This window comes from Canis lupus, chromosome 14 (assembly GCF_011100685.1).
Source record: "Canis lupus familiaris isolate Mischka breed German Shepherd chromosome 14, alternate assembly UU_Cfam_GSD_1.0, whole genome shotgun sequence".
In the NCBI taxonomy this organism is placed as follows: Eukaryota; Metazoa; Chordata; class Mammalia; order Carnivora; family Canidae; genus Canis; species Canis lupus.
The window spans coordinates 18,695,759-18,707,924 of record NC_049235.1 but is presented as its reverse complement, the minus strand read 5'-3'; the positions used below and the strand labels follow the sequence as shown (position 1 = coordinate 18,707,924).

General features: G+C 38.3%; 1 protein-coding gene across 4 annotated transcripts in view; it reads right to left on the bottom strand.

Moving 5' to 3' along the window:
- The window catches only part of VPS50 (VPS50 subunit of EARP/GARPII complex), a 132,521-nt gene extending 120,821 nt beyond the window's left edge, over positions 1–11,700 (bottom strand). For 3 of the 4 annotated variants that reach the window (XM_038556829.1, XM_038556832.1, XM_038556830.1), the window contains exons 1-2: positions 11,543–11,700; positions 4,360–4,428 (exon numbers count right to left, since the gene is read on the bottom strand). In XM_038556829.1, the coding sequence (XP_038412757.1) occupies positions 4,360–4,428; positions 11,543–11,575 (102 nt within the window). In that variant the 5' untranslated portion in view covers positions 11,576–11,700. The remainder of the gene's footprint in view (positions 1–4,359; positions 4,429–11,542) is intronic. The other variant, XM_038556831.1, reaches the window with a different exon arrangement.
- Between the last annotated feature and the right edge of the window lie 466 nt (positions 11,701–12,166).

Below are 12,166 nucleotides of genomic sequence, written 5' to 3'. Positions count from 1 at the left end.
TAATCCCAGAACCACAGAATCATGAGCCAAAGGCAGATGCTCAACCACTTGAGCCACCAAGGTACTCCAGCAAGACTGTATTCCTGTGGCTGAGTAATACATACACATTACATTGTATGTATGTGTGTGCATGCCATATGCCCATATACACACACATTTTCTTTATCCATTCATCCATCTATGAACACTTAGGCTATCTCCATGTCTTGGCAGCTGTAAATAATGCTGCAATGAATGTGCGGGTGAATATACCTTTTCAACTTACTGGTTTCATTTTCTTTATAAGTAGAATTGCTGGAACATACAGTAATACTATTTTTTTCTGTTAAACTGTACATATTATCTATTTTTAATTTTTTGAGGCACCTCCATGCTGTTTTCCAAGTGGCTATACCAACTTATATTCCACCAATAGCACACATGGGCTATTCCACATCCTCACCGACTTGTTATTCCTTGTCTTTTTGATAACAGACAATATGACAGGTATAAATCAAGTTCAAAAAATACCTATCCAAGCCAAATTATTGGGCAGCTTGCTTTTCAAACCTAGTATTATACCATAAGCATTCTTTTCTGTACTAGATTTTACTAAGTTTAAAACCCAAGCTTCAGAATAATTTGTAGAATATATTGCCATTTTTGAAAAAGAAAAAATGGAGAAGAGAAGAACCTACACTGAGTAGTCCATGTGAAAGGGCCTCCAGCTTCAGGGTTTATCTCATCACCTTATTTCCTTCAAAGTATTTGTCATACTTCACAATCACCTTGCTTACTGCCTATCTTCCCTCCACTTGAACTAAGCTCCCAGGCAACAGAGGAGTTTTGTTTTTCCACTGCTATATTCAGTCCCTACAGAATGTCTAACAGAAAACAGATGTTTAATAAATTTTTAAATATGCATAAGGAAAAGACCAAAAGGCAATGTTAACTTTGACTATGTTGGTGATTTTTTAAAGATTTTTTTTTTTCTGTTTACCATGTTTTCTGTTCACAGTATATATTACTTTTTTATTAAAGGAAAAGACGATTTTAAAATAATCACTTCAGGGCACCTAGGTGGCTCAGTTTAGCACCTGACTCTTGATTTCAGCTCAGGTCATGATCTCAGGGTGGTGAGACCCAGCACTGCCCCCACACCATGCTTCAGCTCTGTGCTCAGTGGGGAGTCTGCTGGAGATTCTCTCTCCCTCCCCTCCACTCCCTGCTCATGTATGCATGAGCATTCTCTCTCAAATAATCTTTTAAAAAATAAAAATAAGGGCCATCTGGGTGGCTTAGTTGGTTAAGCATTTGCCTTCAACTGAGGTCATGATCTCAGGACCCTGGGATCAAGACTATATCTGGGTCCCTGCTCAGCAGGAAGTCTGCTTCTCCCTCTCCCTCTCCCTCTCCCCCTACTCATGCTCTCTCTCAAATAAATAAATAAATATTTTTTAAAAATAAAAATAATCATTTCAAATTAATGTTCTAGATTTTGTTGAAATACTTTCCATAATGTGAAAAACTCATTATAAAGGTCATTTTCTGAAGTCATAGAAGTTCAAGTGATCAAGAACTAGTCATGACATTAATTTTAAGGCAACTGTATAAAAAAACAAACCATGTAAAAATATATATCACCATTGCTCATCATCAGGGAAATGCAAATCACACTACAATGAGGTATCATTTCACATCTGCTAGAATGGTTATTATTAAAAAGAAAAGAGATATGAGTGCTAGCTAGGATGTGGAAAAAGGGAACCCTTGCACATGGTTGATGGGAATGTAAATTGGTGCAGCTACTGTGGAAATCAGAATGAAGGTTCCTCAATAAAATTAAAAATACAGCAATGTCATTTCTGGGTATATATCTAAAGGACAAGAAAACAGGATCTCAAAGAGATACATGTACTTCCATGTTTCCTGAAGCATTATAATATCCAAGATATGGAAACAACTTTTAAGTGTCAGTCAACAGTTGAATACATAACGAAGATGTAGTACATATATACAATGGAATATTATTCAGCCATAAGAAAGAAGGAAATCCTGCTATTTGTGATAACATGGATGGATCAGTAGGGGCATTATGCTAAGTTAAATTAGTCAGACAGAGATAGACAAATACGGTATGACATCACTTGTATGTTAAATCTTAAAAAGCCAAATTCATAGAAACAGAGACCAGAATGGTGGTTACCAGAGGCTACGGGGTGGGGTAAGTGGAGAGATGTTGGCCAAAGAGTATACACTTCAAGTGATAAGATGAAGTTCTGGTGATCTAAGAATTTTTTTTTTAAGAAAACATATCACCTAACTATAAAGTAACATCTAAATTATGAAACGGGTTCCCTGGGTGGTGCAGCGGTTTAGCGCCTGCCTTTGGCCCAGGGCGCGATCCTGGAGACCCAGGATCGAATCCCACGTCGGGCTCCTGGTGCATGGAGCCTGCTTCTCCCTCTGCCTATGTCTCTGCCTCTCTCTCTCTGTGTGTGTGACTATCATAAATAAATAAAAATTTTAAAGAAAAATAAAATAAAATAAATTATGAAACATACATTCAGCATTAAAGTTATATCATGCTATTCTGTGGGTAAGGGAATTTCCGAACAATGAGTCTCTTTAACTCTTCATTTCAATCCTGACTGGGACTTAACCCACGTCAAACTTTGTGTACTGACTGGAGCTATGCAAATCTCTGGACCCAGCAACTCTTAAAATCTCAAAAGTGCCCAGAGTAGAAGGCAGCAGTCTGCTCACCCTGTAGCACTTGTGATGTTTCAAGAGAATGCACAGTGAGAACAAGGGGTTTATGAGCTTTCTTAGTGTGAAGCTACATTTAAGCTGATTGATTGCATTGATAACTTTTTCTATGAACTGTTCTACAGTTTTACTAACTTAGCTTCTTAGTGTATGTCAATCAGACCAATGCCCCAAGCTTAATCATCACCCAAAGCATTTACATTTGCTGACCTTGTGATCCCAGCCTGGCCTCTCTACCCAGAGCCAGTCATCTCAAATTACATACCACAGGCACCAGATGGGGCTAGGGTGGGGGGACAGTGAGAAGAGTGGGTAATGAGATCATTATAAATTCACTACCTACCCCTACTAGAAAAACATCAAGGCGCATGGTTTAAAGACAAGCAAAGTTCCTGCAAGGTTTAAAAACAATAGAACATTCTTATGCAATAATGTATTTTTTAAAGAGGTTCTCATCAATTTTACACTGATTCTGAACCATCTAACTCACCCTAATTCAAGGCATGTTCCTAATGCATGATGGTTTGCTTGAGTCAAAGAAATAAAAAGAATTATTTTTCAATTAGGATTTATGGTTTTGGTTTAGTTCCCAATTTCATCAGATGCAACAATCTTTTATAATATCATACAAAACTGTTCAAAATGCATCTGATGTTTTTGTCTGAGTCATTTAATGCATATGGGCCGGTTAGAATTTTATCATATTTATAGAATATGTTTGAGTCTGACCCAAAACAAAAGCTAAGCTATAAATACAAAATTCACATTAGGGGGTAAGGCTCCTCATAGGAATAGGATATCCCTCTCCTAAGCAGCTGACACTGAAGTGTCAGGAAAGGCCTTATGATTGCTGACCAAGAGAAACAAACCCTATGTATTAAGATGTCAGACACAGAAAACAAGTTATACTTTCAAATATGATCCTCAAATTGAAAATCACCAGAGCAGACATTCAGAAGAAGAAGCTTTGATCTGTGATGGAGCTGCTATTCACAAGGCGCTCCAAGTGGCAACACCCCGGAGTGAGAAACAGCAGGGATTTATTTATTTTTTTAAAATGGTTAATAATTCTTCTGAGGGAAAGCCAGCTAGCTTTCATATAATACTTATTAAATTTGTAAACTGAGAAGTTTACATGAATCAGGGGATTAAAATCTAAGATATCTACAATTTAGTATAAATTATGCTTTAGTTACCCTCTCAAAAATCTCTCCACCATAACAAAAACATAATTAACGATGATTTTTGGTTCAGTGTTACAGCATAAAAAGTTATTTTTATTTTATTTCTCCAAATTACAGCAGATAAATCAATAAGTTTCACATACATGTTTATATATATATATAACAGTTTTCATGCTAAGAATTTGATACAATAATAAACTATCAATTTTGCATTTTCTGCTTCACTATAATGAATCATACTATATCTCAATGAGTAATGAAAGCAAAAACAAGCCCCAAGCCTACTATCCTATAAAAATTTACCTAGCTTTATCATAACTACTATCTGCCTGTGGGGAGGAAAAGCTTCTGTGAATCAATTATTACCCAAAGGCAATATTATTTTTTAAGGAAGTGAAAAGTCATGCTCACACATGTAGATCAATACCTTTCCAGGGACCCGGAGACTCTCAATGGCACCAAGATCACTAAGGCTCTCCGGAGGGCTTTTCAGACCCTTAAAAAAATAATAAAATAATAAAATACAAAAGAATTTTAATTATGCTGCAGAACTGTAAAATAATAGAACATAATTATTAAAATAGAAATCTATTTTTTAAAAATAGAATTTTCCTGCTTTAAAATATATAGAACATACGCTGTAAAAACAACACTCACTACATATAGCACTATTATTAAATTAAGTAAAGATGTACTTTTGGAAATTTAAAATAAAAGTATTATATGGCAACTTCACAACAATGGTTGAAGTCTAACTTAACCATGGTTTAAAAACTACCAAAAGAAAAGAAAATTGGATGACAAAAAGCATTCTAAAAAGCACTTATCTATTACTTATTACCAAATTCATCTGGTAAGAAGGACCAAGTATTATGATTTCCTGATACAATACACCAACCAGCTGAGCTCATCAAAGACTTTTGAATAATGCTAATCGCTTAATTAATACATAAATACCTTCATTCTACCTGATTATCTCTCACCAATGCACCCAATTTATACTGCATAACTGAGACTTAACTCTCATGTCTTGCTTCTTTCTACTGTTCTTTAGGTTGTTTCTATATTCACATCAAGTGAGGGATTCTGAAACTCTCACTTGTACCAGGGAAAGTTATCAAGACAGAAAGAAGCTTAGCAATCTCACTTTTCTTTGAAAGCTTCTTTTTTAAATACTGGCTATTCAAGGCAAATACCTAAAAATCCCTGTAATATTAGTCTGTAAGCAAAATTAGCTGGCACATAAATCTGAAGAGTGTTTTTGTCCTTTAGATGCCCTATATTGGCCCTCTGATGTCCTCAGTAAACAAAACATATGGTATACTTAGGTTGACTATCTGAGACTTACATCAGAACGTGCTTAATTTTAAATTACAGAGCCCTGTATTTTATCTTCCCTATTACAAAATATGACCAGTGATCACTACAGTTTTTTTATGACAAGGTGCTTTGCCTCACCCCCAAGTATTCCCTTACTCCCAGAACACCCCACCCAGCTTTCTCTCATTTTCATTCTCTCTTATATTCTCTCTCTATCCCTCTCTCTCTCTCTCTCTCTCTCTCTGTCACACACACACACACACACACACACACACACATACACACACAAGTGCCAAACTTCAAAATTTGATTCAAAATCATGACCATCCCGGGGCACTTGGGCAGCTCAGTCAGTTAAGCATATGCCTTCAGCCCAGGTCATGACCCCAACATCCTTGGATTGAGCCCCACATTGGAATCTGTTTCTCTTTCCTGCTGCTCTTGCTCTCTCTCTCTCTTTCTCTCTCCCTCTTTCCCTCTCTCCCACCCCCACTCTCCCTTTCTCCCCCTCTCAAATAAATAAATAAAATCTTGTAAAAAAAAATCATGACCGTTCCAAAATACATTTTTTAAATATAACTGCCATGCCTTTTTTTAAAAAAGGATTTATCTATTTGAGAGAGAGAGTGAGTGCGCAAGCACGGCGGGCCAGAGCAGAGAGAAAGAGAAAGAATCGAAGCAGACTCTGCATTGAGTGCAGAGCCTGAGGCAGGGCTCAATCTCATAAAAAAAAAAGAAAAGAAAAGAAAGAAAAGAAAAGAAAAGAGAAGAGAAGAGAAGAGAAGAGAAGAGAAGAGAAGAGAAGAGAAGAGAAGAGAAAAAAGAAAAGAAAAGAAAAGAAAAGAAAAGAAAAGAAAAGAAAAGAAAAGAAAAGAAAAGAAAAGAAAGAGAGAAAGAAAGGAAAGAAAGAAAAAGGACTCAATCTCATAACCCTGAGATCACAACCCAAGCTGAAACCAGAGGTCAGTCTCTTAAACTACTGTGCCACCCCAGAGCCCCTGCCATGCCTTTTTAAACAAACATTTTAAAAAATATAGATGTGTTTAACTAATCTAAGGAAATTCTTGGAGGAATATATCACATGTAATTTTCTTTTTCCCCAGAGCTAATGAGTAAAGAAATCAATACCTGAGCTGTAAAGAAGTGATGTATACTAATATATAGGAAAAGGCCTTACCTCCAAATTAGTCACCCCATACAATAATGATATGCTCCTAATATATGGCAACCCTCTACCAGACATACAAAATAAAAGTAGTAAACATTGGAAACCCTATTATATGTTAGGAAGTAGAGGAGCTCAGTGATACACGGAATGGGCTCTGCGGTCTTGAACAACTTTTCTAACTTACCTGTCTTTATGTTCTAATCAATGTAACAATAATGCAGAGGCCAATAATAAGGAGTAAAGGAGATAATGTGTGTGAGAGGCCAAAAACAGTGTCTGGAACATGGCAAGCATTCCTTACATGTTAGCCATTATTCTGAATATTACTATGATCTCACAGAGAAATGTTTTTCTTTTATCAAAACAGAAATGAAGAATTACATAAATGTCTCAGAGCACATCTGACACTCACGTGTATTTTAGGATTATACATCTTGAATCCTTTGATTAGCAACTTTATAAATTTCTATTGACAAAAATGAAGTCATGATTTTTATCCTCACTTTTCTAAAGCAGGAAGTCAGAGTTGTAACAAAAGCAGTACCTGGCTTTTATGAAATTGAAACTGCCTCTGTAATCTTTAACCATTATTTGATTTTCTTTTGCATTTGGTATTTGTTTTGATAAATTTCCCCCATTTAAATTTATACAAAATTCAGCATACATAATACTTGCCTCTGCACTTTATTTCTTTGGCCAAAGCAGATTAACACTTCAGACTACTTCTGTTACATCTACATCAATCTTCTATTTCCATTTACGAGACCAGCAACTTAATGTCCCAAAGATCAAAAATCAAGTGAGGTGATTTCTTCCTCCTCTTTTCAGTAAAATTCAACATAGCGGTTATACTTAGTCCTCAATTCCTCTCAAACCCACTCTAAACAGGCCTTCCTCCCCATCACTTCATGAAAAGTGCTGTTGTCAGGTACCTGATAACCTCTATGCTGCTCAGTCCAAAGGCTCATCCTCATCTTCTGTCATTCATCTTCAGCATTTAGCACAGATGATCACTCCCTCCTCTTTTAAATTCTTTACTTGGCTTCTGGACTTCACTCTACTTAGTTGTTCTCTTTATCCACCATGTATCCAACAAATATTTATTGAGGATCTGATATGGGACAGGTGAGGTGGTCTTTGAGATGGCTGCAGTTTTACCCCACTGGCTGCTCCTCAATCTGCCTCACTAGATCCACCTTAACCTGCCTCTTCCCCTTATCTTTTTTTTAAGATTTTATTTATTTGTTCATGAGAGACAGAGAGAGGGAGAGGCAGAGACATAGGCAGAGGGAGAAGGAGGCTCCATGCAGAGAGCCCGATGTGGGACTTGATCCCAGGACCACGGGATCATACCTGACCTGAAGGCAGACGCTTAACCACTGAGCAACCCAGGCATTCCTTCCCCTCATCTTTCAACATTGAAATCTCAAAAGCTCCAACTTTGGACTCCTGTTTTATAACTACACTCATTCCATTGGTGATCTTAGCCAGTTCTACACCGTATATGCATTCATAAGTCCCAAATTTTTATCTATATCCCTGCGTTTGTCCTCAGAAATTCAGACTCTTAGCCAAGTGCCTACTTTATCTTGTCACTTAAATATTCAAAAGAGGCTTTCAAATGAGCAAGTCTAAAACCTTTCTGCATTCCCTGAATCTGTTCCTTCCTCAATCTTACCCACTTCATTAAATGGCAATTCCAATTGCTGAGGCCAAGCCATCTGGAATCAACCTTGATGCTTCTCCTTCTCTCACAGCCCAAGTCCGATTTGTCAAGAAATCATGTTAACTCTATATCTACAGTGTACCCACCATCAATCTCTTCTCAACCCTTCTACCACTAACACTCTGTTAAGGCCCATACTGTCTCTCATTTGGATTACTGCAATAGCATCCTTATTGTTCTCCCTGTTTTTGCTCTTTTTCCCTCTTCAATCTATTCTTTTAAAAGGCCAGAAAGATCTTTCTGAAGTCCATATACGTAAAATGACATCAATCCTCTGCTTGCTATTTCAATCAAAATAGAAGCATGGCTTTGCTTTTAGAAAAAGTAATAGGAGATGAGGTCAAGATGAGGTCCTAGGTGATCTTGCTTCCTGCCCTTAGCTCTCTGACCTCATCCAGACCTCATCTCCTACTGTTTTCACTCGCTTTATGTCAGCCACACTGGCCTCTGGATGTTGCTCAGCCATGCTCCTGCCTGAAGGCCTCTGCATTTGCTCTTCCTTTCACCCAGAATGCTTCTTCACAAATAACCACATGGTTCACTTCCTCATGTCCTTTGGGTTTTTAACTCAAACGTCACCTTCTCAATGAGGCCTTTCATGGCCACACTATCTAAAATTATAAGTGATCCCAAACTGCCAACTCCCAGGCCTCCCTATCCTCTATTCCTCCCAAACATTAATCACTACGTCTGCCTGAGCACTTGTCTGTTTTGTTCACTGCTGCACCCCCAAACTTAGAATGGTGCCTGTCACATAGTGATCCGTAAACATTTGTTGAATGAATTGAAAGAACAGAGGCCAGCATAATAGAGAAAGCTGAACAACAGACCTCATCTAAATAAAGAGTGCTAACAAAACCCACCCTCTCACTCTTTTCCAAACCCAAGATCCTTACAGCTGAAATGCCAAAATACCTAAGTTTCATAGACCCTTCATATCTCTTCACTTTAATGATACTATCAATATATTCTTTAGCCTCACAAAAAAGAAACATCTTTGTGTATATTTATTTGTAATACTACTATATTTAACCCAATGATAAACAGTACTAATTAAAAATCTCCAGTGTAACTCCAGGCAGCACCCTACTTTCATATCTCAAAGATTCATGAAATGTGTATTAGTTATGATTAAATATGTGGAAGTCAAGTCATAAATAATAAGGGTGACTCTTAAAATCTGTGTAGGAAAACAATAAAATAAAATAAAATCTGTGTAGGGCCGTCTGGGTGGCTCAGTCAGTTAAGTGCCCAACTCTTTGTTTCAGCTCAGGTCATGATCTTGGAATCCTGAGAACAAGCCCGATGTCAGGCTCTGCACTCAGCATGGAGTCTACTTGAGATTCTTTCCCTCTTCTTCTGTTTTGCCCCCTGCCTGCGCTCTTGCTCTCGCATGCTCTCTCTCTAAATAAATAAATAAAATCTTTTCAAAAATCTGTATAAAACTCCTAATTTTACCTCACATTTTACACAGTATAGTTCCAGCTTTTTGTATGTGTTCTTTAGTTTTTTTTCTATACCAATTAAGCAATGATTTGACCCGCTCAAGTCCAATAAGCAACGGATTGAGGCTGAAGAGTCACCATTTTCACAACAATTCCACTACATTTAGAAGATAAAAACGTATTATCACTGGTATCTGGACTTGTGTATTTTTTCTTACTGTTCATTATCACAAAATAAGGTTAAAAACAACAAAACACCAAAGTTGCTGTACAGTGATGATTACACAGAAATGCATAGTGTGCAACATGAGAGAAGACCAAACTTTACTGTTGTACAAAAGTCCAAATTCAGCATTCTAAAGTCAGGTTAGGGGGTAGTAGTGGTAAAATGTTCAAAAGTGTATATTGTTTTAAAAATCAAAAAGATGCCCCTCCAAATCAAACAGATACCAAAAGTCAGTCTGAAATCATCTATTGTTGTTACTGCAACAGCCTGTTTCCAGCTTTCCTGCTTTCCAGCATCCGCACAGCTGCTGAGATGACCTCTGTGATCAAGCACTTCCTTGATAAGACCCAGAAGATATGTTAACTCCTATTTCTCTTAATCTTCATCATATTATATGAACATCACCACCAGGCTGAACCCATGAGATACATGTTGTTATTCCTATTTTAAAGATGTGAAAACAAAAGCTCTAAAAAGTCTGGTGACTTCCTCAAGGTCACATAGCTACTGCAAAATGAAGCAGGACCCAAATATTCTCAAGTAATAAGTGGTATGAACCGTACATAACACCAGTACTCAACAAATGTGAGGGATCGCCACTTACTGAAATACTTTATTATTCATAGATCTGTAAAATTTTATTTTCATGACATTAACAATATCATTTAAAAGGTGTAAAACAATCATGTAGGACTCATGTATTCTTCACAAGATATCTACCATTTGTAACCTATTCAGATTACCTTTCAAATAAGAGTTTAATTTGGAATTTGTAATCTCCTTCTAATCAACAACAACAAAACTCGCAAATGAACCTTTCACTAAATGACTACTCTCCATATTCTCCAGAGTTCTCAAAATTCTCTGATTCAAAACTTTACATTCTACTTCTCTCATATAAAGATAATAAAGAATGGCCAATTCTGGTGAAATATTAGGGTTGAATAAATAATTGACTTCTAAAACCAACTCATAACCAATAAGAATGTAAAAGGAAATTCTGCCTTTTCTTCCTTGAAGGAAACTGAGACATTATTTGAAGTCCCTAACATATATGAATAATTAAACAAAAACAGCCAAAGCTTTTATTCATGAATTATCATTGTGACAATAAAAAAATAAAAAATAAAAGGCCACTATTTTGCCATAACAAAGATTTTTTAAAGTATCATTTCACATACATTAACTTACTTGTGACTGTCAGAACTGTAAGATAAGGTTAACAAGAATAATTATTTCTCATGCTCACATCTGGAAATTTATGCTACAAGGTTTGGGAACTTGCCCAAAGTCATGAAGCTAGCAATTCTGTCTTCAACTCATCCGTTTTTTCCACTCTTTCCAGGTCATCTCTATTACACAGACCTCACCTCCCTACCCAGGCCATCTGCTCACAGACGACACACAGCTTAGATAAAGGGAGGCTTGCAGGGTCTGGGGCTGTCACCGGAAAGATGCCAAAAGGAAAGGAAGGGAGACAAAGATAGCCCTCATTGAAACTCATTCATTGACCTTATCTAAAGGAACGCGACAGCCCGCCTGAGCAGGGCTCCAATCACGGTGGCTCAGGAGAGTTTTCCAGGGTGCCCCCGACTTCCCAGTGCCCCTGACACCTGCCACCAGCCATACCCTAGGTCTCCACCCGCCCCGGCCCAGAAACAGACTATCTAGGCTCCTCCACCAGCAGAGACGAAAGAGGCCTTTGTTTCAGCCTCCGAGACTTACCTGTCGGGTCATAAGAGATTTGATTTTTTGCATGTCGAAATCGTGAAAGTGGTACCCTACAGCAAAGCACTAACAAATCACGCCGAACCACCAGACAGCTGGCCAGGACACAAGGAAGCCATAGTGGGTGGTCACGTGGAGCTGCCAACCCGGGTCATCCTTTCCTGAGCTGAGCATGCTGGGAACTGTAGTCTTCCGGGTGCGACGGACACCGGCAATGAGGCGACGAGGACAGTTCAGGTACTACATTTCCCGAGACGCTTCAGTTAGCTTGCAAATCTTGTTGCTCTGACCACGGCGGCCGCCTGTCTTTACGGAGGTACTTGCTCTTGGTCACCCCGTTTCGGTGAGGCGAAACCCTAGCTCATAGGTGGCCAGGCACTAAGCGACGGAAACAAGCGTTGAAAAGACAGTATGTAAAGCGGACTGACGTGACTTCCCGCTAAGAGTGTAGTGGAGGAAACCCAACCTAGTCTGGGGGGGTGGGGGGGGAGGACGCGAGAACTCTAGGAAAGGCACTGTCTGTCCCAGAAGGGACCTGCGAAGCTGGGACTCTCCGTCTGGCTCTGGACTTCGGCCTGACGAAAGGCGTGGTCTAATAGACAGTCTTGTCCAGGGTTAGGG